Here is a 25165-nt window from a genome sequence, read left to right as displayed (position 1 = left end):
TAATTTAAATTGTAGTAATTGCGTTTATTTTTTCTTAATCTAGTGTTATGTGTATCAACTCTAATATAGTTATTAATCGTTTTTGTTAATCTATTTTTTTCCTCTAAATTTATGATTTAAAATAATAATTATAAATATTAATAATTAAACAAATTATTATATTATAATTATTTATGTTTTATTCCCAAAATTGAAAATATACTATTTTTTATTTAATTATTTTTTATTTATACTACCAGTATATATTAATCAATTAGTCAATAGTTTTTTTATTCGTAGGATATATTTATTTATTTTGTTTAAATAATTTTAAATCTTTCCTTATTTAAGTACACATATATTAAGTCACATATATTAATTATTTTTTGATTTTTTTATTATAAATAATTTTTTTAGCCTACAATAATTATACTAATTTTGTTATTCCATTAATACCATCATATGCGTAATAATATTCATAAATCATATTAATTTCCGTATTTATTTATATATATATATATATCAATTGTTTAGTTAATAATTTTTTTATTTTTAGAATATATTTATTGTTTTAAATAATTCTAAATACTTCTTTATATATATATATATATTAATTGTACATATAAAAATTTAAGTCACATATATTAATTATTTTTTTGTTATGATTATTTTTTTATATATATATATGATTATTTTTTATTCTACAATCGAGTAATAATTTTTTATTTTTTATGTCCATGCATATTCCCCAATCCTTTTTCATATGTATGATTAACAATTTTTTTAAAATGGTGATATTTTAATTTTTTTCTTTCACGTATTTTTATATATTAGCAAGAAAACAAAACCACGTATTGTGACTCTTTTTCCTTTTTCACGCCTTAATCTTAATTAATCAATATTGTGTCCAAAACAGATGTTAGTTAATCTTAATTTAACTTTTAATCATTCTAATTTATTGATGAATTACATTTCTCTTAATAATTGAATTACTAATATGAAATATAAAAAAAGGTGATACATATATAAAAAAAGAAAATAAACTTAAAAAAATCATATTAAAAAGTTTAAAAATAACATATCCATAAAGAATAATCATAATATATAAATTGAGACAACAATTTAAATTTCTCTAAAACTAATTTAATCAACTACCAATATTAGAACTAAATTATTTAAATAATATTTAATCTATTCTAATCCTTAGATACATATAAATTAGAGTCATTCTCGTAACAACTAACCAAAATAACATCATAAGATCGAATACTTAAAATCGGTACAAATTCAGACTATCTTCTTGTTAAAATTATCAAATTAAATTGACTTTTATTCTCTTCAATGGCATTGCATTAATGCACCAAAAGACCGATAGTTTCTGAAAAAAAATACAATATATTATAAAATTATTTTTAATACAAAAAGCTTAAGAGAAAAAATTTAAATATAGTACCAATCTTTGAATTGCATCTTCAAGGTTGGCACGAATTTTTCAAAATTGAACCTAAATTGAGGAAATTCGATCTCATTATATGCTCCATTTCGAATATTTTTGGACAAACGTAGAAAACGTAGAGGAGATGTGACTTGAACTTGACCTACAAAGCTCCTTAGAAACAATTGCACAATCAAAAAAGAATAACAGATTAGAAAAAAATGTTTTGATTCTTAGATTTAGACTCACTAACCACAAAGAAACACTATATATAGCCTTTAGTAGTACAAAAATAATTATATAAATTAATTATTGCAATATCAATTTATCACTATGAACGTTAGTATCATATTTATAGCAATTAGAATTATAAAATTATGTTTAACTTTTTATATATTATAATTAAGATATTTTTTAAATCAGTATAATTATACATTATTCATTAAATGCTAATTGTAATATAATTATAATAAAGATATTTTTCTAAAAATAATTTTAGAAGAGAGAATAGTCCTTTCATTAATAGTATTTTCTAAAAATAAAGATATTTCCTAAATTAGTATAATCATGCATTATTCAATAAATGCTAATTGTAATATAATTATAATAAAGATATTTTTCTAAAAAAAAATTTAGAAGAGAGAAGAGTGCTTTAATTATATGAAAATAGTACTTTCTAAAAATAAAGATATGTTCCTAAATTAGTATAATTATGTATTATTTATTAAATATTAATTATAATATAATTATAATAAATATATTTTTTATAAAATAATTTAGAATAGAGAATAGGAAAGTTCATTTTGGAGGGAAAACGGAGTCATGAGAGATCGACACGTCACCTTCAATAGTTGGGAGAAAAGTTTTAGTATATTAAGTAGATAAGATTACATTACGTGCATGTTCTTAAACAGTGTATCTATATAAATCAAATGAGATATATTCGATTTACAATAACTAATAGTAAATTAAATTTGAGCATCTCAATTTTGTATTATGGATATAAATCAAAACTGCCTTTGTCGAATTACTAGGGGAGTACATGGTTTGGGTGTCACATAATAGTAAATCGAAACAGGCTACATCAAATTAGCACATGTTTTTTTATTTTAAGGTAAATCGAATCAGGGCAAATCGATTTACACAGATGGTTAGTCGAACATAAATCTATAATGCCTAATTCAATTTATCTGTTGGATTTTTTTCTCCTTTGTAAGGCCCAAACCCAACATTTTGAGGGTGTCTCTTTGCACCCAACATGCCACAACCCTAATCAGATTTTTTTAGGTCTTTTTGAGAGAGAGAGTGTGTGTAGCCACCAAAGTGAGAGAGAAGAGGAAAAAACAGAATTCTCGTTTTTATGCAAAGTAGTAAATTTTAAATGGCAACTTCTCATTCTTTCACTGTTGGATCGATGTCAAATTTAGATTGCATATTCTCCACATATTGTTCTTCATTCTGGACGGTGGAGATTTTAATTGGAGGTCTGCAGATGGAGAAATAGGCTTCGAACAGTAGCTCTATTTTTTGGGTATTTTTCATCTTCTTGCTTCTCATTTGTAAGCTTTGGTGCTTTGATGTTTTGGCTGGTTATATGCACTTTTTGTACTTTGTTTGAGACTCTCTTGTACCTTATTTGATTATAGTGGAGCTATTTCATTGGTCTGGACGACCCGTGGTTTTTATCTCACACATTGATGGGGTTTTCCACGTTAAGATCTCGGTGTGTTCTTGTTATTGCTTTACTTGTTATATTTGCTTGTTATAGTTGCTGCCATGTTGTGTTGTGAGTGCTTCTATATTGTTCTTGTGTTGGATATTTGTGTCGTTTCTGCTGCTAGGCCCTTTCATACTGGCATAAGAGCTTGTTGGTATTTTTCTGGACTTGTGATTCTGTGAAAAATGGAAGCTAATACTAATACTAGTAGAATGATCACTCTTAATGGTCCTAATTATGATTTGTAGAAGTCAAAGATGGAAGATTTGCTTTATATAAAAAAAATTTATCAACCAGTTTTTGGTACAGAGAAGCCTAATGATAAATCTGATGATGATTGGACTTTGTTGCATAGACAAGTTTGTGGATATATTAGGCAGTGAGTTGACGATAATGTGTTAAACCATATTATTGGAGAGACACATGCTCAGCCTCTTTGGATTAAGCTTGAACAGTTGTATGCTCGAAAAACTGGAAATAACAAGATATTTTTTATCAAGCAGTTGTTGGCTTTGAAGTATACAGATGGGACATCAATGACAGATCACTTTAATAACTTCTAAGAAATAATGAATCAGTTATCTTTCATGGGTATCAAGTTTTATGAAGAGGTTCAAGGATTGTTACTTCTTGGCTCCTTACTAGACTCGTGGGAAATTCTCATAATGTCATTGTCTAATTCTGCTCCTGATGGTGTAATCTCTATGGATCTTGCCAAGAACAATGTTTTGAATGAAGAAATGAGAAGAAAGTCACAAGGTACATCGACTACACATTCAGATGTTCTTGTTTCTGAGTCTAGGGGAGAAACAAAAGTCGAGGTCCTAAAGGTAGAGATCAAGGCAGAAGCAATTCTCGAGAAAAGTATAAGAATATTGAGTGTCATCATTGTGGTCAAAAGGGACATGTGAAAAAAATTTGTTGGCAGCTAAAGAAGGAGAAAGTCAAGGTAAGTAAAGACAAGAGCAAAAATAAAGATGATGGTAGCAATGAAGACAAGGTCAATGTAACTCATGATGATTTTCTTCTTGTTGAGGAGTTTAAATCTATTAACCTTGTTGATAATAGCACTAGTTGGGTGATTGATAGTGGTGCTTCTATTCATGTTACATCTAGGAGGAATTTGTTTACATCTTATACTCCTGGTGATTTTGGTGATGTGAAAATGGCTCATCAAGGTGTTGCAAAATATGCCAGTGTTGGACAAGTTGCTTAGAAACCTCCAACGGTACCAAGTTGACTTTGAAGCGTGTAAAGCATGTTCCAGATATTCGGTTGAACTTATTTTCTGTTGGTAAGTTATGTGATAAAGACTTGGATAGCTCATTCTCTCGTGATAGTTGGAAGCTCACCAAGGGTTCCATGGTTGTTGCTAGAGGTACACGACACTCTACTCTTTATTTAACTCAAGCAAAGATTGTGAAAGATGTTGTTAATGCTGCTAAGTTATTTGATGAAACTGATTTATGGCATAAGAGATTATGTCATATGAGTGAGAATGGCATGAATATATTATCCAAGAGGAATCTTTTATCTAGTTGTAAGGTTGCTTTACAAAAGTGCAACCATTGCTTTGCTGGGAAACAAAACAGGGTTTCTTTTAAGAGTCATCCACCTTCAAGAAAGCCGAAGATACTTGACTTGGTGCATTCTAATGTATGTGGGCCGATGAAGACAAGAACACTTGGAGGGTCTATATATTTTGTAATCTTTATTGATGACCATTCTAGAAAATTATGGGTTTACACTTTGAAGACCAAAGATCAAGTTTTGAATGTGTTCAAGCAATTTCAAGCTTCTATTGAAAGAGAAACTGGAAAGAATTTGAAATGCATTCGTACTGACAATGATGGTGAGTACTCAGGTCCATTTGATGCTTGTTGTAAAGAGCATAGTATAAGACATCAAAAGACTCTTCTGAAGACTTCTCAGTTGAATGGCTTGGCTGAAAGGATAAACAGAACATTGGTTGAAAGAGTTAGGTGCTTATTGTCACAATCTGAATTGGCAAAATCCTTTTGGGTGAAGCTTTGAGCACTATTGTTCATGTCTTGAACCAGACACCATGTGTTTCCTTGCAATTTGAAGTGCCAGAGAACGTATGGTCAGGTAAAGATGTTTCTTATGATCATTTAAGAGTCTTTGGATGTAAAGCTTTTGTTCATATTCCCAAAGATGAGAGATCTAAGCTTGATGTAAAGACTAGGCAGTGTATTTTTATTGGCTATGGCATGGATGAGTTTGGTCACAGGTTTTATGATCCTGTTAGCAAGAAGGTGATTCGTAGTAGAGATGTTGTCTTTGTTGAAGACCAAACATTGAAGGATATTGATAATGCGGAGAAGCCAATGGTTCAGCCTAGTGATGATTTTTCTGACTTGGATATTACTCCCTCTATGCCTATGGTAGAAGATGGTAAAGTTGAAGCTAAAAATAATGAGCATGATGCAAGTGCAGGTGAAGATGAAACAGTTGATCCGATACTTGATGAAGTTGGTGATGATGATCAAGATGAACAACCAACTTTGGAAATTCCTGCAAATGCACTCAGAAGGTCTACAAGAAAGAGGAAGCCTTCGTCAAGGTATTCTCTACATGAGTTTATTTTGTTGACTAATAGGGGAGAACCTGAATGCTTTGGAGAGGCTGTTGAAGATGAAAACAAAGCTCAATGGCTTGAAGCTATGCAAGAAGAAATGAAGTCCTTGCTTGAGAATGATACCTATGAGTTGGTGAAGCTACCAAAGGGTATGCGAGTTTTGAAGAACAAATGGGTATTCAGAATCAAGAATGAAGAACACAATTCTAAGCCTCTGTATAAGGCTAGATTGGTTGTTAGAGGTTTTAGACAGAGAAAATGTGTTGATTATGAGGAGATCTTTTCTCCTGTTGTGAGGATGTCATCCATTCATGCTGTACTTGGATTAGCAGCGTCTCTTGATTTGGAGATTGAGCAAATGGATGTGAAGACAACTTTTCTTCATGGTGATTTAGACAAGGAGATCTATATGGAGCAACCGGAGGGATTTGTTGTTAAAGGAAAGGAAGATTCTGTGTGCAAGCTTAAGAAGAGTATTTATGGATTGAAGCAAGCTCCAAGACAGTGGTACAAGAAGTTTGAATCTGTTATGGGAGAGCATAGTTACCGTAAGACAACTTCAGATCATTGTGTATTTGTACAAAAATTTTCTAATGATGATTTTATCATTCTTTTGCTTTATGTGGATGATATTTTGATTGTGGGCAAGAATGCTTTGAGGATTAATGAGTTGAAGAAATAGTTGAGCAAGTTCTTTGCTATGAAAGACTTGGATCCTGCCAAACAGATTTTGGGCATGACTATTACTCATTATAGAGATTCTAAGAAGCTTTATTTGTCACAGGAGAAGTACATAAAGAAGATGCTTCAAAGGTTTGGCATGAATGATGCCAAATGTGTTGCTAGTTCTTTTGCTCTTCATTTTAAGTTGAGCACCAAGCAGTGTCTAACCACTGATGAGGAAAAACAAGCAATGAATGAAATTCCTTATGCCTCAGCTGTTGAAAACTTGATGTATGCTATGGTGTGTACTAGACCAAACATTGCTCATGCGGTTGGTACTGTGAGTCATTTTTTCTCTAATCCAGGTAAAAAATATTAGAATGCTGTTAAATGGATTATGAAATATCTCAAAGGTACAACTAACTTCAGTTTGAGTTTTAGTGGTGAGAAACCTTTGCTAGTTGGCTTTACTGATGCAGACATGGCAGGAGATATTGATTCTTGAAAGTCTACTTCAGGTTATTTGGTCAAGTTTGCAGGGGAGCTATTTCATGGCAGTCAAGACTACAAAAGTATGTTGCACTTTCTACCACAGAGGCAGAATTTATTGCAGCAACTGAAGCATGTAAAGAATTGTTGTGGATGAAGAAATTTCTTGCAGCACTTGGTTTCAAGCAAGACCGTTATGTGTTGTTGTGTGATAGCCAAAGTGGTATTCATCTTGCCAAGAATTCTACTTTTCATGCAAGATCTAAACATATTGATGTTAGGTATCACTGGATACGGGATGTGTTAGATTCCAAGTTGTTGGAACTTGAGAAAGTTCACACTGATGACAATGGTGTTGATATGATGACAAAAGCATTGTCAAGAGAAAATGTTGAAATATGTTGTTTGATCGCCGGAATGGCGAGGGCTTCCACCTAGTCGAGAAGGGGGAGATTTGTTGGGTTTTTTCTCTCATTTGTGAGGCCCAAACCCAACATTTTGAGGGTGTCTCTTTGCACCCAATGTGCCACAATCCTACTCATATTTTTTTTAGGTTTTTTTGAGAGAGAGAGTATAGCCACTAAAGTGAGAGAGAAGAGGGAAAAACAGATTTTCTATTTTTATGCAAAGCAGTAAAATTTAAATGGCATTTTCTCATTCTTTCACCGTTGGATCGACGTTAAATTTGAACTGCAGATTTTTCACATCTTGTTCTTCATTCTGGACGGTGAAGATTTTAATTAGAGGTCTATAAATGGAGAAATAGGCTTCAAATAGAAGCTCTATTTTTTGGGTATTTTTCATCTTCTTGCTTCTCATTTGTAAGCTTTGGTGCTTTGATGTTTTGGCTGGTTATATGCACGTTTTTGTACTTTGTTTGAGACTCTCTTGTACCTCATTTGATTATAGTGGAGCTATTTTATTGGTCTGGACGACCCGTGATTTTTACCTCTCACACTGAGGGGGGTTTTCCACGTTAAGATCTCGGTATGTTCTTCTTATTGCTTTACTTGCTATATTTTCTTGTTATGGTTGCTGCCATATTGTGTTGTGAGTGCTTCCATATTATTCTTGTGTTGGATATTTGTGTCGTTTTCGTTGCTAGGCTCTTTCATTACCATTGTTTCAGTTATATATAGAGTTCGAATTCGTTTCATTCGAACTACATTACACCTCCATACCCCACCAACTCCAAAAAAATCCAAAGAAAGTGACTTTACTCTTCAAGTTTGATAGCGTACAAATGGAAGATGACCCAAATCGAATCTATCAGTTGGATGGAGTCGCGCATATTGCTGGTAGCGTGCATGACGAGATTAGTAATTTTTTTAATTTAAGAAATAAATTGTTGTTAGTAATATTGAGTCACTTAGAATTTGATGATTAGAATTATTAGAAGGTCTAAGCTTAAAGTAGTAGTTAGAATATCGATTTAGGGTTGGTAGTGTGTTAGAGGATTGTTAGTGATGTTAAACCGTTTGGTACTTGATTTTTATAATTAATCGTGGCGGGCTCCACATCATCATCCTCATCCTGAAATATATCTTCCACGCCATCCGGTGCTCCACCCTGTCGGGATTCTGGGACCACATCATCAATGCCGGCCATAGCAATCGCAACATCAACTACGGGTCCAGTGTCAACCCTTTCTCCGCCACGAGTGCGATTTAGATCAGCATCGAAGGATGGGGAGGCCACCAAAACTGCCTCAGGCTCAATCACGGGTAGAGATGAAGAGGCACCAATAGGCCTCGAACTCGAGTCGGCTGCTGTGGCTGAAGGCAAAGGATTCCGGTTAGAACCTCCTGAACTAAAGACCACATCCACAAGTTTGGCCAACAACTTAACGGTCCTCACCTCCGGAAATTGCCGACGACAATGGAATAGAACTTCCAAATCTTCATCGCTGCTTAAGACGAACAAATCATACTTCACATCATCCCGCAAAATAGATATCAAAATTCTGTAGAATAACTTCTCCACCCGTTTCTCGTCTTGCAACCCCAGTTTTTGGATTATAGTATCCTGAAACTCGGTGAAACTCGTCGAAGGTTTCATGAAAATACTAAGCGGATCCTTATCAATAAACTTAATTCTGGAATGCGTTTTTTTCTTAATCGACCCTTTATAGCGTACTAAAACTAAGAAACTCTCATCACTAGCCATTGTGGGGCTCACTATGATGGAGAATTCATATTTCATAGCTATTTATACACATTTGTACCCTACTAAATCGAATTACCCAGTATCCATTTATATATATTGCTGAAACTTTAGTAAATCTGCCCCCCTAATTCAATATATTCACGTTGATCTAGAAGGAGGTGAATCGAATTAAGTTACTTCGATTTACTTGGAAACATTCCAACCATACATAAATCAAATGAGGTAAATTCGATTTACATAGAAATGTAGCCCTACATACATAAATAGAAGGAGGTTATTTTGATTTACATGATTTTACTAAATCGAATTTCTCTATTTCGATTTACATAGAACCATGCTAAATTGAGTTTGCCTGCTTCAATTTATATAGAAATACCCTCTAGAAATATACACATAACGATTTTCTATTTTGATGATACACGTCATTTTTTCTTGCCTTTAGTTTATGCATATGATTTATCCTATTTTTTACTCTTAAATTAATAATATTTATTTTGTATTAAAATGGAGAGTTGTCAAGGAGAACACTAAAAGACCATAGGAACTTTGAGTATGAATTAAAATACATTATTAAATTATTAAATTAAAAAAATTAGATAAATAATTAAATAATAAACAAAAACAATAAATTATATAGATATCTGAGTATTTCTCGAGTTATTAATATTATTAATAGGAGCCAGGGAGGGAACCCGTAGCTGAATTAGCTGCCGCTGCTTGGATCCTAAGGTTAGTTCATCGCTCCCTTAATTTTCTTCAATCTTGCGATAGAATTTGCCCAATGGAATCTAGTGATTCACGTCAAGGCTTTTTCGTCACCGAGAAAATAGCTTTCCCCTTCTGACAAATTTTGCACCTTGATGATCCACAAGCGATTTTGCGTATCCTCCAGTTGCTAGGTTGAATTCGAGAAGCCACTGGTTGTCATGATTCTGTCTCCTTACTGATCTTTTGAGATTTTAATATTTGAATGCTGATTTTTCTGCTTAACCGTTTTACTTTCCCTAATGAATTGTTGTTTTATTGTATATTTTCCTTTTAATCTATGATAACTCATCAGACTGACAAACTCAGCATCGGGTGGCTTTGGTCTCCGTTAGAGAATGGATGGACTGAATAAGAATCAAGCAAACAAGTACAGTATAATTGTTCCTACGTACAATGAACGGCTCAACATTGGTCTCATAGTTTACCTCATCTTCAAGCATCTTAAGTAAGTTTTCCATTCTCTTCATGGCTCTTGCAATCCGCTTCTTCAGTTTACCGTATTCCTATGGGTATAAATTTATAATTTGCATCACCAATTTTGTATTCTGAGCTTGTTCCTTTGTGGAAAAGGTTGACAAAGAGTAGTCATTTTGTTATGCTTTTGTGTTTCATGTGAAAATTTCAGAAAACCATCTTATATACCATATTGATACCGTGTTTATCTATCTTTATGGACACTCCTTTTCGTTGCCCAATTTAGGGATGTTGATTTTGAAGTTATCGTTGTGGATGATGGGAGTCCTGATGGTACCCAAGATATAGTCATACAACTGCAGAAAGTTTATGGAGAAGATCGAATTGTACGAGTTAAACAACTAGTTATCTTTGATTTTCCCCCCTTTGTTTTTATCATTTAGGATAATCGAGCTTATTTCTTTGGTTCCAGCTTTTAAGACCGAGACCTAAGAAGCTGGGTTTAGGTATGTACCTGATACTTTTGCTAAATGATCTTGATTGTATTGGCCTTTGATACAATTCATGTGCAGGAACTGCTTATATTCATGGCATGAAGCATGCATCTGGAAATTTTGTTGTCATCATGGATGCTGATCTGTCACACCATGTAAGATTTGCTGTTTACATGTAAATGACAGATTGTGGTTATTAATAGTGATTAAATTTGGAAATAAATACTGAAAAATAAGAGAGAATAATTAGGTGAACTTCATTTTAGTTTAGACAATTATTAGTATGAGAAATGTGTTAACCTCTTCTTATTTATTTATGTTTCTTTGTCTGATCTGTTTAGTTCTTCTGCAGCCAAAATATTTGCCAAGATTCATTAGGTAAGAAAAGCTTTCAATAATTCATTTCTTGCTCTCTTTTGAACTGCCTATGCCATCTTTATATGAGTAGCTGTTACTATTGATCTCTCATGTTTTTCAGCAAGCAGATGGAAACTAGAGCAGATATAGTTACTGGTACTCGTTATGTTAAAGGTGGTGGTGTGCACGGATGGAATCTTATGCGCAAACTAACAAGCAGGGGAGCAAATGTTCTTGCTCAAACATTTTTATGGCCCGGTGTCTCAGATTTGACAGGATCATTTAGGTATTGATCTTGATAATTTGTAATAAATACATTGTTGAGAGTAAGTTTCTCCCTTGTTTCCATGATTTGAAATAAATTTATTCTTGTTCTTTGTAGACTTTATAGGAAGTCTGTTCTTGAAGACATCATTAGTTGCTGTGTTAGTAAGGGATATGTCTTTCAAATGGAGATGATAGTAAGAGCATCCAGAAAAGGATACCATATTGAAGAGGTACATTTACATAATGATGTTTATAATATAGGTTAACCTGGTTGTTTTGTTGACTTTCATTAGTTCATAGCTCTTGATTTAGATGTGTATTAGCGTTGATCATTTGTATACAACATACAAGTGTGTGCTTTATTTTGAGACAATTAGTGCACTGTTGGTGCTAGTGGCCACTGTAGTTGTGCCTTTGACGGTCACCTTGTGAAATTTACCTTAACGTACAAAAGTAGATAGCCCTTGGTCTTCAGTAGATATCCATGAGATTTGGAACGATGTTGAACACAAACAAATCATAGAAACATTTTCTAATAGCACTGAATTGGCTGGACATTGGAATTCTTCTCAGGGTTGGCTCTATTCTTTTCTATTGATCTTTCTCTTTTTGTGAGTTATATTATTTGCTTGCCACTAGGCATAAACATGACCGGTAGTTTAATACAGCGAAGTAAGCACTTAATGATTAGATAAAACAATGATGCTACAAAATTTCACATTTGAATCTACGTATGAAACATCTCTCATGATGGCAACTTGAGGATTGGGTGACTAAGAGTTCATAATTCACTTTGGAGCTGACTTTAGTTTCGCATACATACAGGTTCCAATCACATTTGTTGATAGAGTATTTGGAAGTTCAAAACTTGGTGGATCGGAGATTGTTGAATACCTGAAAGGCCTAGCATATCTTTTGGTGACAACATAAAAAGATAAATCCTCCATGTGTCATTTTTTTTGTATGTTTTTTTTGTTTTGTTTTTGTGGGGGGTGGTGGTTATTTATTTACAAATATTCAAATAATGACATAAGCTTCTTGGTAGAATGTTATCATTTGTTTCTCTAATTTAGTAGGAAGCATTTGTATGGTTCCATGTGTATACAATTTTTGTGGAATTTGTGATTTTAAGTTTTTAACCATCTTGTTCGGTTTTTGCGGAGGTTATGACACTGAGCTTTTCTTGAAATGTTCACACTCACAATTAGCCCACGTCGGGCTTAAAAGAATTAATTTACCATGTGGTAATATTTAAGCCATCTGTATGCTATTTTTATTAAAATTAGAGAAAGTCTATGGGGTCAGTATTTTTGTTGAAATTTGGCCAGCACTTAACCATCAAAGGAAAAATAATTAATCCTACATCATTAGATCTCATTTCACACTATTGAAAATATTGATGATGGCTAATTGATGGCTAAATATCACAAATTCTGCTAGTCTCTTAGCATTCCTTATTTAAATATTAGATATTTACTTAAATCGAAGAATGAACTAATCACTAGTTAAATCTAAGTTAGTTGTGCTTATTTAGTTAATTTTTTGTTTATGGTATCTTTTAGTCTTATAGGTTAAAGATTAATTTATTACGAATTTAAATTTTATTTAAAAGCTTATTACTGATCAATGAGTTGCTATATATAAAGATTAATTGATTACGAATTTAAATTTTATTTAAAAGCTTATTACTGATCAATGAGTTGCTATATATAAAGTGGAAATTCAAATTTCTTATGCTTGCTTTTGCTTAAACGAGTGACCAGAAGAGAAAATAATACATGTTGGTTAAAAAAAAATAACAAATGAGAAAATTTATAAAAAAAAATTGAAAAAAAAAAAAAGGAAAAAGGAGACGTGACCCGAATATTGCAAATGCGAAATCATCCACTTTCTTATCCTCAGGTAGCCTCACCCTCAAACCTGTTTGCACTTTTCACCAGAGACACTCTCCGGCCTCCGCTCCTCCTGTGCTCGCCGCCACTGCTGCTTCAGCTCCTTCCCCTCACGTTCGCCGTGGTGTTTACTACGTTAGTGGTCGGTGGTGCTCTGTCGTCGCCTGTGCTTCTCCGCCATTTCTTCCGCTTCCTCTCTCTCCTTCGGGTACATCTTCACTCCGCCATTCACCCTTCTTTTTAATGCTTTGACAATAAATAATTGTGATTAATATGATTTTAACAATTATTACAATAACAATAAGAATGTGATAATGAGATTGATTTTGTTTTGGCGCGTTCAGTGAAGTGCTCAACACATTCCTTCTTCTTCAGCCTCTGTTTGGATTCAAGTCTTTGCTGATTTCAGTGCTCATCACACACTCATTCAAGTGTATAGCTGATTTCGTAATTGGTTTGTTACTTATGTAATTGGTTAATAACCGGTTTTCTCATTTAAAACCAGTTTTACTTACTAACCTAAATCAAATTTCTAGTTAACTGAAATCAGGTTTGGTTTTTTGGTTAACCTTAACCATGTAGAGCTACTGCATACTAACTGAATATGGCGTCCATGCTCGGCACTTCCTCAATTGCACTCTTTCCTTCTCGTTCCAGATGCCAATCTTCCCCTTCTGTCCACGCTCTCTCTCTAACCACAGGTACAATTCATTAACAGACACTTCACTATTTGTACCTATATCATATCCCAATTTACATGGCCAGCAAATTTTATCATTTTTTGCCTTGGCCAGCAATAATTTGCACCCATATTTACAGTGTTTTGCACACAAGAAGTATAATGTTTTCACTTATATTTATTAGAGTTTTGTACACATGAGCCAATATAGTTTGCACTCACATTTTTCAGGGTTTGCACACATAAATTAGTAGAATTTATTTGTTAAATACAATTTAGTATTTATGCTGGTCAAATGATGGCAAAAAATATTAAAAATTGTTGGCCCCAATAGTTTTTCTGTTTTTTTGTCCTCCCATTATTTTGGGTGTTTATAGCCTAATAGGAAAACCCATTTCATATCTGTTCTTTTGTGCCAAATCTCTTTAACTTTTATCGGCTTGGGGAGTTTCTACATGGAAATGGAAGGTGGGTGCTTGTTGCACTTGCAGGTACTGTGTAACTTGTTATTGATATTGGATGGGTTTTGGCTTTGCAGGGCAGGTATTTGGGCGCAAGTTTTACGGACGAATTGGATTTCATGGCATAAAGGGAAGGCCTCAATTCTCAGTTGCCAGTGTTGCCACTGAAGTTAACTCTGTAGAACAGGTACATAAGGGATATTCCAGTTTTTATGACAGATTTTCTTCCATTGTTCATACATGGAAAGTAAAATGCTTTGTAAAATCTTAAAACTACTGGTTTTCAGCTTTGGATTCATAGTCAGGGGAAGCATTGATCGAACTTAATATGTATAAAACACTTGATACGAAGCTTATCTGTATAATACAAATAGTGTGTAAATCCTTTCCCTTTTAAATTTTTATTCAGTCTTTTTTATAGCTTCCCATTGTTGTTCCTGTAAAGGCTACACTTGATATATATTTGAAAGTCCATTACAAACAAGGAATCTGGTTGTAGTTCTTAATTTTTTTTATCTGTATGTGCTTCCCAACTCTCTGATCTTATCATATTCAGGCTCAGAAGATTGCTTCTAAAGAGAGCCAGAGGCCGGTGTACCCATTTTCTGCTATAGTTGGACAGGATGAGATGAAGCTTTGCCTTCTCCTAAATGTGATTGATCCCAAGATTGGTGGTGTGATGATCATGGGGGATAGGGGAACCGGGAAATCTACAACAGTTAGGTCACTGGTTGATTTGCTTCCTGAGATCAAGGTTGTTGCTGGTGACCCATACAATTCAGATCCTGAAGATCCAGAATTCATGGGCATTGAAGTGAGAGAGCGGGTGCTGAAAGGAGAGCAACTCGAGGTTGTGTACACCAAAATTAACATGGTTGATTTGCCATTGGGTGCTACGGAAGATAGAGTGTGTGGGACAATTGACATTGAGAAAGCACTAACTGAGGGTGTGAAGGCATTTGAGCCTGGCCTACTGGCCAAAGCCAACAGGGGAATACTATATGTTGATGAAGTTAACCTTTTGGATGATCACTTGGTGGATGTCTTATTGGATTCCGCTGCATCAGGTTGGAACACAGTGGAGAGAGAGGGAATTTCAATCTCACATCCAGCTCGGTTCATACTCATTGGTTCAGGCAACCCGGAAGAAGGTGAGCTCCGGCCTCAACTGCTGGACAGGTTTGGAATGCATGCTCAAGTTGGGACTGTAAGGGACGCTGAGCTAAGAGTGAAGATTGTGGAGGAGAGGGCTAGATTCGACAAGAATCCAAAGGAGTTCCGAGATTCCTACAAAGCTGAGCAAGATAAGCTCCAGCAACAAATTGCCTCAGCAAGGAGTGCCCTCCCATCTGTTCAAATTGATCATGATCTCAAGGTGAAAATCTCCAAGGTTTGTGCTGACTTGAATGTGGATGGATTAAGAGGAGACATAGTAACCAATAGGGCTGCAAAAGCTCTTGCTGCTTTGAAGGGAAGAGACAAAGTAAGTGCAGAGGATATTGCTACTGTCATCCCTAACTGCTTGAGGCACAGGCTTAGAAAGGATCCCTTGGAATCGATAGACTCAGGTTTACTTGTTATTGAGAAATTTTACGAGGTATTTAGCTGATTGTGGAATAACATATAACATTATATGCCATATAGTATTTACTAAAGATATTATTATCACCTTACTATTTACATTTTCATCTGTTGTCCTGGGACATTCATGTATAAACAAATTCTGGTACTACAAGTTCTACATCTCTTAAGCTGCGTTTAGAAGGAAAATTACATAACTAAATTTTGTTTTAGGATTGTGTTTGATTCAAGGTGTACATGATTAACTTATGTTTTAGTATCCTATTTAGTTTAAGATATAAATATAAAGACTGCAACAAATAGAATTATTTAAATACCTAATTAAAAAAAAAATACAAAATATACCCTAATCCATTTTCCCTTTCCCCTTTCTCGACAATGATTACTCTCTCTCTCTCTCTCTCTCTCTCTCTCTCTCTCTCTCTCTCTCTCTCTCTCTCTCTCTCTCTGTGTGTGTGTGTGTTTTTACTGATTGGCGATGGCGGCGTCCTCCTCGGCCGTCCTCGCCTTCTTCCTCTTCTCCCCTGCTCACTGGCGCGGTCCATCTCTCTCTCTCTCTCTCTTCCCCTACCAGCATTCTCCTCTCTCTTGTTCACTTTTCCTCTTCCTTTTTGCGTCAATGGTGACGAAGGCATTCAACCCGCCAGCGCTGTCCCTTCCCCCTCCTCTCTTATAATTTTGGTTCTCAGTCATCAGCCTCTCATCAATCACCGAGGGGTAAATTGAAATTTGAAAAGTTAAGTAAGAAAATTAAAAAAAAAAAAGTTATTAAAGTTTTAGTATGATAGTATCTATCTCCATAAATTTTAGTTCTAAAAGCAGGGTGAAACTTTTTATATTTCCAATATCTGATTATTCTAAAAACAAACAAAACTTTAAGGATAAAGTCATTAGAGGTGTTAATACCCAAATTGAACCTTAAAATTTAAATTAATCTAAATTGGACCCTCAAATTTATATTAGTCACTAAGCTCTTGGTTGATTTGACACATTAACTTGACACGCTGAATAAAATAAAATGACATAAATTTTTAAAGATTGAGCGTCAATATAAAATGTCGTTTTGTTTTATTGAGTCTAATAAGTTAACGTGCCAAAACAGCAGTGCCTTTAACGAATATGAGCTTAAGGACTAATATGAATTACAACTATAAATTTTAAAATTCATTTTGGGTCAATTGACATTTTAGGAGTCAATTTAATCCTACCTTCAAATTTCAGAGAACAATCTGAATATTATCTCAATTCTAATACCTAGGCCTTTTGTGTGTTTGAGTTTGGACTTTATATCAATAAAAGAAGTGTGCTTCCTTATTTTTTAGATTTTCCTTGTTTTTCTTTGGGACAGAAGAGAAAAAAAAAGGGGGGGGGGGGTTGGGTGTGGGGGTTTGTTGTTGTTTGGGGTTGAGTGTTTTGCAGTACTCTTGCTAAAATGTAAATATCATCATCTAACCTTTATAACTCAATGAATTGTCCACACACCATAATCTCTATCTATATTATTCGGTAGTTTTCCTTGTTCTGTTGCACGATGCATTATCAGCAAGCGTCCAGGCAGTACTCATCTGGCATTTACCACGATTTACAGTGGGTCGTCACAAACTTTTAGTGTTGAACATATAAAGTTCAACTCAAAAGTCATAAAATAACTACTATAAGCCCTCCAACCTTAACCCAGCATTACGTAGTCAGTGTAGGATGGTACATGGCATGCGGCTCTTTCTTACATAACAAGTAACAACTAAGCCTAATTATATCATAACCTATAAATTCAATTCAACAGAAAAAAAACCAAACATCTGGACCCATAAATGTTACTTTCTTTATCAATGGTGTAATCAGGCACTGGATCAGAGTATCAGACACACAACACATGAGTAAGACTACCATGAATCCTGGAGATGACAAAACAAACTGACCATGGTACCTGAGGAAAAAGAACAATATTCAGGAAATGCTTCTAGGATTCGTTGATATCCACGCCCTTTTAAGTGGTCTCGAAACCCTCAACTTCGTCATACCCTTTTCCTTTCTTTCAGTAAATATAAAACAGCTTCCTTTGACTCAAGAAATTTATAGCTGTGTAAAATATTATTGTGGGACGAACAAATATTAATGACAAGTTAAAGTAAATATTGAACTCAACGCATTACAGTATCCTTAGTTAAAACCTTTGGAACTTTGAATTTAGGATTCTGCTCCATGAAAGCTGGTTCCCGTTTGTACACAACTGACGCAGCCCTAATCAATATACCAGCAGTTAAACCCCATATGAGGTAGTTTGTATGCTCAGTTTCATAGTCGAAGTAATGTATCAAATACTTCTCTCCCATCCACTCCCTCTCCTCCTGATTCCGATTTTCATCCTGATTCAAGCAACATCATCAGACAACCTGTAAAAGAAATGTCAATAATTTAGAAGACACAGAGAAAGAAACTAGACCGCACCTTCAGAAACATTTCCAGAGGTGCATCAAATACTGCGTCCACTTCTGCAGGATTTAGAACCGGTTTGAATGCTTTCTTGTCATGAAGTATGCCAATGACTGGAACCACTCTGAGGAGGTGCTACAAAAGAAGCATGATAGGGAGCTGCTGGTAAATTTCCTATCAAACACTTATAATCTGAAGAAGATGAGATTTAGCCTAACTAAAAGGAGTCCCAATCATCTAACATCAGTTGTTACAGATTAAATAACAGCTACTGACTATACTAACTAGTGAAATGAAATATGCATAGAAATGAGGACCCTCTAGCATATCATTTATAGATTTCTATTTCCAGAAATAACGAGTGAATTGGAACTCAATCATAACAAAGGGGATGTATCTCATCATCAACCCATTGACCACTCATTAGAGTTACACAGACATCATTACATCAATATCTTATGAAGCAATTAGTATATAAGACAATAATCACATTAACATTAATTAACAATTACTATTTTACTGGAAATCATCTAGTTGCATAATCAAAATAAAGCAAGAACCCTGAGTTTCACCAATCAGTGACCTGTGGAAACCAAAAATCAACACTCTTAAAAGTGTCTGAATCCTACAGCTAAAATCCTAATCACACACAACTGGAGAATACACAGTCTTGCTTTAAAAACACAAGCAAGCCAGGGATCTGTCTATCAAATTATCCAAGTATCAAATAAAATAGAACACACACCTTAGACAAGAATGGTTCAAGAACAGTAACAACATTGACAAGTTCAGGGTCCAACCCAATTTCCTCCTTTGCCTCTCTCTTTGCAGTGTCCCCATCATCCTTATCCCCTTCCTCTGCTTTCCCACCGGGCAAAGCCACTTCACCTGAACACTTAATTCACAGAACCTTAATTGCAAAACTAATTAAGCTGAATTTACACGAAGATTTAATTTTGATACACAATTATCCAATTCAATATTGTATTACATATCTACACATGATGCTACCATATCATATGATCACCATAACAAAAATTCAAAATTAATCTCTTTGAGACAATTTCTCAAACAATTGACCTGCAAACAAACAACACTCCCAAAAAATACAGGACCTACCGGAGTGAGAGGAGAGCTTAGAAGAGCGCTTAGTGAGTATAACCCTAAGATCACCGGCATCCCCTTCAAAGAGGCAGATCAAAACAGCAGCTCTCTTTGGTCTGAACTTTTCAGGGTTCTGAGCCACTGGTGTGGCCGATTCAGGAAATCCCACTTGGGAAACAACCTTACCGCTCCCACACTCTTCTTCATTGCTCTGTTCCTCAACCTCCTCCGAAAAAGGCGGTGGCTTGTAGAATCGGAGCTGCTGCGCCAAAGCCCGAAGCTTCTGGGATCCTCCTTCGTGGAAGTTGGAAGAACAAGAAGAAGAAGAAGAATCCATGAATCTGGAGAGAGATGCTCTGGGTAATAATAACGGTGTTGATAATAACGCTCTCAGAATGGAAACCATGTGTGCGCTAGCTGCTATAGCCTATACTATATTACATACTATATCAATTAATTATGGTTTTTGACCCACTTTTATGTTGATACATTTTTGAAGATATGGAACATTATTATGTTAATTGTTATGGTGGTTGAGTTTACCATTTCTTCTTCAGCGATAACAGAATTGGCAGAACAACCTATTATGATTAGCCTCAAACACTCCGGAAAAAAAAATATAATGCGAAGAATGATTTGTCTAAAAAATTATGAATTAATTTGGAAGTTAAAATTTATGGGAACTAAATTATTAAAATAAAAAATAAGACAATAATAATTTTTAGCCTTTTAGGTAGTTGGGTGGTCAATAGATGTTTGGTGGAAAGCATATAAATCCAAGTAATTATTGCCATATAATATGAAAACCAGGGGCCCAGTTGCTAAGGGAAATTAGTCCATGTCATAAGCTTGATATTACAGTTTGAATGTCTACTCTCTTTAGAAAGACAAGTCTGTTGGTTCTCTAATTTTGTGAATATTTGATCAATTTGGAACCCTGAAAGGTAGCATAAAAACACAAGGAAGGAAAAAAAAAAAGTGTTACACAATAGGCTTGAATTAAAAGAAAACTGCATATTATGAGTGCCAGCCACATGAGATTTCATTGCTTTCCTTCATGCACCACCATTTTCTGTGTGGTTGGGTAAGATAATCTCCTAGCTTTTGTAGACCCTTTTGCACTACCTAAAGAAGGAGGAGTGCCTTTTACATTAGGTGAAGGAGCTTTAACTGAAACTTGTCCATTTGGTGTCAATGTGTTCTTATCCTTCTGACCTTGGCTTGAGTACTTATTTTGAGCTTTCTTGGGACTCACGGTTAGGTTGGGGATGCGGCTTTCCCACGGGCGAGCCGCAATCCAGCACTCCTTCCAGCTCCAACCCCAGTTAGCTTTGCCAAGTTCATAACTGCCTAGCCCTTGACTCTGACTACAGTTGGCCCTCCACTGTGTGCATATATATATATATATATAATTGGCTTTCAGTTGTGTCAGGGGAAATAAACAAGATCATGCACTTCAGATGAGACTCATGTTCTAAGGTTAACCTACCTGATGAGAAAAGGCATAAGCCATGGCTCTTTCCCTCTTAACTGCTGCTTCTTCTCTCTGATGTAGCCTTGCAACGATTTCCTCCATGGTTTCAGGGCCTCCACACCAATCCACCTATGAATCAGAGAAGAGAGTATCTAAAGGGGGGTTCAAATAAGTTCATCTATCTATTGACTTTAATAAAATTAGTACATTAACAAGATTTTCACTAGGTAATATCACATTGTAAAAAGTGTTCTGTAAAGAAGCATTAGTTTTAAAAAGGGAAAATGTTCCTTTATGAAAACTTTCTAGCTTTACATGCTAGCATACCACAATGTATGGGAAGGTTACCTCCAGATCATGGAGCTTTGCTTCAAGCTTTAGCTGTGAATCCAGTTTCTTCCGCCTGATCCTGTCTTCTGTCACCATACAGATTCGGCGAGCTCTAATATCTGTCTGTATCTTACTCCATGAGTGAAGATAATTTATGGCTGTAGTAGCTTGTTTTCTAACAGAGTAACCTTCTGTCAGAATCTTTAGCTTTGCCAATCCTTTTAATCGGCCTAAAGATTTTCTAGCCTGTAGAATTTGAATGTTGTCTTGGTAAAACGAAAAAAAAGTAGATGGCTTTAAGAAAGATCTGTAAATAAATGTTAAGCATATTATCCAGAGTTGAACAACAAAATATGAAATGGGAAGCATGCTTGGCAGGGAGGTGCTAAATCAATGATCTCAAATCGTTACTCTGAATTTTTGACATACCTTGTATGCCCGGAATGCCATCTGTATTCTTGTTGCAGCAATAGTTTCAAGTGGTAGCCCAGAGGACACAAGATTTTCACTTGCAGTACTAGTTCCATTTGCTAAACCACTAGACTCTCTTTCTGTATTATTCTTTATCTTCAATGAAGCTAAAGATCCCTATATCAAATTATTAGCAGATATGTGGAAATAGAAACTTTCTTGTTAGAACTTAAAAGTGAACAACCCTCATATGAAGTAGATTTCATATCATTGTAATTAAGGACTTGATGCTAAACTCAAGTTAAAACTTCATTTGTATCGACCTTGTTGGTAGGAAGACATACATGAACTTCAAATCTCTCCACATAGTGGTACTACATAGTTTTGCATAATCATTTTGACTCTCATGCAATGAAATCCTGGACTAGGATGATTAATGAAGGTAAAATTGACACAAAGAAAGTGTGCTGTACCTTTGATTTCTTTGATCTGCTTTGCTTTGATTTTCTTAATCGAATGATTGTCTTAAACCAATGGCCTGAACCCATGCTTGATGTGAAGTAAGTAACTTCTTTCAAATTGACATAACCCTGGTAGTAATTTTAGTTGAAACTATGATCTACCTACCATACAGAACAAGAAAAAAAGCAATAACAAAACTGCTGATCAAAGATAAAAATACATATTAAGAACTTCTTAATGGAAGTATGAAACCAAATACATGTTGATCCAACAAAGATGAATCTGCTTGAGAATGACTTACCAAGAAATGGGAAGTATCCAAGGAAAGCTCAATAGAGAAAAGAGAAATAGAGATGAAGGGTCAGAAGTAAAAGGTGAGTGGGTGTAGAATATGAGATGCCATGACCCCTACACCACCATTGATTTGTTGACATTATTATGATGTAGAAGGAGAAAAAGATACAAACTAAACCAAACAAAAAGGAGAGAGAACAAACAGTACATACACAAGCACACACACACACTCTCTCTCTCAATCAAATAATCAACCAGCCATTTATGCAGAACATAAGGCCCACAAGAGAAAAGAGATGGCCATTGGTGTGCATGTTTAGTCTCAGAACTGAGAGGCAGAGAATAACGTAACGTTGTTATGTGACAGTGTGACACTGTTGGTTGGAAAGTTTTGGTGAATGCAAAGTTACAGCGACAAGCAATGCACAACAAACTGTGATAACAAAATACCTTGATACTTGACAGTGAACCTCCCACGGGGGTTGCTTCTCATCTTGTTTTTGCTTTCTTGTATTCATCTATTGGAGCAATTAACTGTTTCTACTTTCTATGGTGATAAATGATGTCCAATAGATAGCATGCAAGCCCCTAAAAAGTTTAATGGTCCCGGCGAGGCTCGAACTCGCGACCTTCGGCTCATAAGACCAACGCTCTAACCAACTGAGCTACGGGACCATGTGTTTATATAGGTATTACTTTCTATATTTCAAATGATTTAAAATAAACTTCCTTTGGGTATCAAAATGATCTCTCTTTTTATATGCTACTGATTTTTTTCCTACAAGTATATATATACTTTCATGTAATTATGTGTGTGTATCTTTTATAAACCTGTATACACTAACATATAAAGAATATTTTCAAAAAATAAAATTGATTGTCAAGACAATATAGTATTTAATTTTGATAATCTGATTTAAGCACACACATCGATCACTTTCATCAGGTTACTAATATATTACCATAGACTCCATTTAGGTTGCTCCCTAATCCACCCAAAACATAGACTTAGAAACTGAGCAGAAAACACATCAACTAACAACTTTGTTGGTTTTCCGTTCGTAAAGTAGAAACATTGGTTTTCGATGGAAAATTTTTGAAGTGTTTTGGAAATTTGCCTTGAGGTTGTTGAGTGTCACCTTCTATACATAGTTATTGATTGGTGATGTTGGAACAACAAATAAGTATTTTCAGCCTTCTCTTCTCATAATAGATAGAGAAAAAAATGTGAGGCTTTAAATTAAAAGTAAAACCAAATCCTACGTTGCTCATTTACATAATAAAGGGATTAACTAAGTCTATGGTAACTATAACTCCTAAGTAACTGATTCAGCATGCTATCAAGTATCAAGGATCCTAGAGTTTGGAACCGAGAAGAGTATCGTCGACTGGAGAATGAGTCGTTTTCGATCTTTTAGATAATCTCTCGGAGGACATTTCGAAGCGAGAACTGTTTCAACTTTTTTGATGGACTGGGCACATAAATGACATGTATCTATCACGAAAGCAAAAGAGAGATAGAATATACATCTTTGCGTTCATACGCTACACTACGAAGGGAGGGGCGTTGAAGGCTATAACAAAAATGAACCATATAAGATTGAGAGGCAAGGTCGTGTTTGTTGGTGAGGCAAAATACAGAAGAGCGTCGTCGGATGCTAAGGACTCGCGAAGGGTACAGGTAGGAGTTGACATACGAAATGGAATTGTTCGCCAGCCGCTTCGAGAACATCAAAATGCGCCGCTACCCCCTGCTAGTGGCTCTAAAGATGAGAGAAAGGATAAAGAGACCCAAGATTCAAATGGGAAGGGGTGGACGAAAAAGTTAGAAGTGGTTGTGGCAAAAGAAAACTTGGACTGGTTGCAGAAAAGCCTGATAGGTGGAACGACGAAGGCTATTGACTTTGGCTCCTTGAAGGATACGGTGGCGAAGAACTTCCCACAAGTTATCCAAGTATCCGAAATGGGAGCATATAAAGCTTTATTGACTTTTGATAGCCTGTTGAATGCTGAAGAGACGTACACATTTAAGATGAATAGCCTACTTCAGATTTTTCATAGTGTTTGGAGGTGGGACGAATATGAGAGAAGTGAATCTCGAAGAGTTTGGCTAGAGTGTTTTGGAGTTCCGTTGTATGTTTGGTCAGTGGATACGTTCAAGACGATAGGAGGTTAATGGGGAGAGGTAATTGGGTGCGATAAAGTGACGGAATCCCGATCCTCTTTTAGTGTTGGACGTGTACTAATTGATACTTGTGTTATGGATGTGATGAATGAATGGATCCATATCACATTAGGTACCAGTGAATTTGATGTTCTGGTAAAGGAGATGGGACAGGAAGTATATAGTTCGCAATGTAACTCCGAAAATAAGATGCAAGAAGGTAATGGTAATATTCTCCAAAGTAACGAAATCACAAAGGACTCGGATGGTGTAGATATAACGCTGTCTAGAGCATCAGAGTTGATAGATACTGGAGATCAAGCAGCAATAGTAGCTATGGAGGTTCGAACGATAAGGGTTGAAGATGAGGGCAGATTGGTAAATTCTGAATCAATTTTGAATGAATGGAGTTATAACAATTTAAGACCCAATCAAACCAATTTATTAACGTATCAACATATTAATGGTGATACTGAACGCCTGGCTGAACTTGGGGGATATGAGGAAAGTTTTGAAGCGGATTTAGAGCTTA

At 35.1% G+C, this 25165-nt stretch overlaps 4 protein-coding genes and 1 non-coding gene across 14 annotated transcripts; 2 read left to right on the top strand and 3 right to left on the bottom strand.

Annotated features, from left to right (window-relative positions):
• The first annotated feature begins 9650 nt into the window (after positions 1 to 9650).
• On the top strand, positions 9651 to 12490 carry LOC112733578 (dolichol-phosphate mannosyltransferase subunit 1). 3 transcript variants are annotated; one of them, XM_072212606.1, is made up of 9 exons: positions 9651 to 9777; positions 10109 to 10261; positions 10517 to 10616; positions 10703 to 10736; positions 10803 to 10879; positions 11077 to 11102; positions 11203 to 11367; positions 11464 to 11578; positions 12174 to 12490. In XM_072212606.1, the coding sequence occupies exons 2-9, from the start codon at positions 10152 to 10154 to the stop codon at positions 12276 to 12278; spliced, it is 732 nt and encodes a 243-aa protein (XP_072068707.1). In that variant the 5' UTR covers positions 9651 to 9777; positions 10109 to 10151; the 3' UTR covers positions 12279 to 12490. The 3 variants fall into 3 exon arrangements, with proteins under 3 accessions (XP_072068707.1, XP_025638374.1, XP_072068708.1); XM_025782589.3 differs by having other exon boundaries at positions 9684 to 9777; positions 10123 to 10261; XM_072212607.1 differs by having other exon boundaries at positions 9743 to 9968.
• A 593-nt stretch (positions 12491 to 13083) lies between these two features.
• Positions 13084 to 16173, top strand: LOC112733576 (magnesium-chelatase subunit ChlI, chloroplastic). Of its 6 annotated transcripts, none has more exons than XM_025782585.2 (5): positions 13084 to 13448; positions 13585 to 13694; positions 13823 to 13941; positions 14458 to 14567; positions 14937 to 16173. In XM_025782585.2, exons 3-5 carry the CDS (start codon positions 13845 to 13847, stop codon positions 15987 to 15989), a joined length of 1260 nt encoding a protein of 419 aa, XP_025638370.1. In that variant the 5' UTR covers positions 13084 to 13448; positions 13585 to 13694; positions 13823 to 13844; the 3' UTR covers positions 15990 to 16173. The 6 variants fall into 6 exon arrangements, with proteins under 6 accessions (XP_025638370.1, XP_029147558.1, XP_072068704.1 ...); XM_029291725.2 differs by having other exon boundaries at positions 13088 to 13448; positions 13585 to 13673; XM_072212603.1 differs by having other exon boundaries at positions 13127 to 13448; positions 13585 to 13687.
• A 1588-nt stretch (positions 16174 to 17761) lies between these two features.
• On the bottom strand, positions 17762 to 20234 carry LOC112733575 (nudix hydrolase 15, mitochondrial). 2 transcript variants are annotated; one of them, XM_025782584.3, is made up of 5 exons: positions 19514 to 20234; positions 19140 to 19282; positions 18410 to 18529; positions 18133 to 18327; positions 17762 to 18040 (listed from the first exon to the last, which is right to left on the bottom strand). In XM_025782584.3, the coding sequence occupies exons 1-5, from the start codon at positions 19902 to 19904 to the stop codon at positions 18035 to 18037; spliced, it is 855 nt and encodes a 284-aa protein (XP_025638369.1). In that variant the 5' UTR covers positions 19905 to 20234; the 3' UTR covers positions 17762 to 18034. The 2 variants fall into 2 exon arrangements, with proteins under 2 accessions (XP_025638369.1, XP_025638368.1); XM_025782583.3 differs by having other exon boundaries at positions 17762 to 18327.
• Positions 20235 to 20253: 19 nt separating this feature from the next.
• On the bottom strand, positions 20254 to 22892 carry LOC112733574 (protein IQ-DOMAIN 9). Of its 2 annotated transcripts, none has more exons than XM_025782581.3 (6): positions 22477 to 22892; positions 22187 to 22336; positions 21732 to 21890; positions 21321 to 21548; positions 20988 to 21101; positions 20254 to 20882 (listed from the first exon to the last, which is right to left on the bottom strand). In XM_025782581.3, exons 2-6 carry the CDS (start codon positions 22259 to 22261, stop codon positions 20541 to 20543), a joined length of 918 nt encoding a protein of 305 aa, XP_025638366.1. In that variant the 5' UTR covers positions 22262 to 22336; positions 22477 to 22892; the 3' UTR covers positions 20254 to 20540. The 2 variants fall into 2 exon arrangements, with proteins under 2 accessions (XP_025638366.1, XP_025638367.1); XM_025782582.3 differs by having other exon boundaries at positions 22187 to 22303; positions 22477 to 22601.
• A 178-nt stretch (positions 22893 to 23070) lies between these two features.
• Positions 23071 to 23144, bottom strand: TRNAI-UAU (transfer RNA isoleucine (anticodon UAU)). Its single transcript has one exon. It is a non-coding gene; the product is annotated as a tRNA-Ile (tRNA).
• Positions 23145 to 25165: the final 2021 nt, after the last annotated feature.

This window comes from Arachis hypogaea, chromosome 13 (genome assembly GCF_003086295.3).
Source record: "Arachis hypogaea cultivar Tifrunner chromosome 13, arahy.Tifrunner.gnm2.J5K5, whole genome shotgun sequence".
Lineage (NCBI taxonomy): Eukaryota > Viridiplantae > Streptophyta > Magnoliopsida > Fabales > Fabaceae > Arachis > Arachis hypogaea.
The sequence above is the reverse complement of the archived record's forward strand: the minus strand, read 5'-3'. Positions and strand labels throughout refer to the sequence as shown.

Bases quoted from the DNA above. Each gene is read 5' to 3' on its own strand.
- LOC112733575 (XM_025782583.3), bottom strand. From the start codon at position 19,904: ATGGTTTCCATTCTGAGAGCGTTATTATCAACACCGTTATTATTACCC. The intron at 19,283-19,513 runs GTAGGTCCTGTA...TTAAGTGTTCAG, and splicing joins TAAGCTCTCCTCTCACTCCG to GTGAAGTGGCTTTGCCCGGT. The intron at 18,530-19,139 runs GTGTGTGTTCTA...CTTCTTTTGTAG, and splicing joins TTGAACCATTCTTGTCTAAG to CACCTCCTCAGAGTGGTTCC.
- LOC112733576 (XM_025782585.2), top strand. From the start codon at position 13,845: ATGGCGTCCATGCTCGGCACTTCCTCAATTGCACTCTTTCCTTCTCGT. The intron at 13,942-14,457 runs GTACAATTCATT...TTGGCTTTGCAG, and splicing joins CGCTCTCTCTCTAACCACAG to GGCAGGTATTTGGGCGCAAG. The intron at 14,568-14,936 runs GTACATAAGGGA...TATCATATTCAG, and splicing joins AAGTTAACTCTGTAGAACAG to GCTCAGAAGATTGCTTCTAA.
- LOC112733574 (XM_025782581.3), bottom strand. From the start codon at position 22,261: ATGGGTTCAGGCCATTGGTTTAAGACAATCATTCGATTAAGAAAATCA. The intron at 21,891-22,186 runs GTACAGCACACT...AATTTGATATAG, and splicing joins GCAGATCAAAGAAATCAAAG to GGATCTTTAGCTTCATTGAA. The intron at 21,102-21,320 runs GTAACCTTCCCA...TCTGATTCATAG, and splicing joins CAAAGCTCCATGATCTGGAG to GTGGATTGGTGTGGAGGCCC.
- LOC112733578 (XM_072212606.1), top strand. From the start codon at position 10,152: ATGGATGGACTGAATAAGAATCAAGCAAACAAGTACAGTATAATTGTT. The intron at 10,737-10,802 runs GTATGTACCTGA...ATTCATGTGCAG, and splicing joins ACCTAAGAAGCTGGGTTTAG to GAACTGCTTATATTCATGGC. The intron at 11,368-11,463 runs GTATTGATCTTG...TGTTCTTTGTAG, and splicing joins GATTTGACAGGATCATTTAG to ACTTTATAGGAAGTCTGTTC.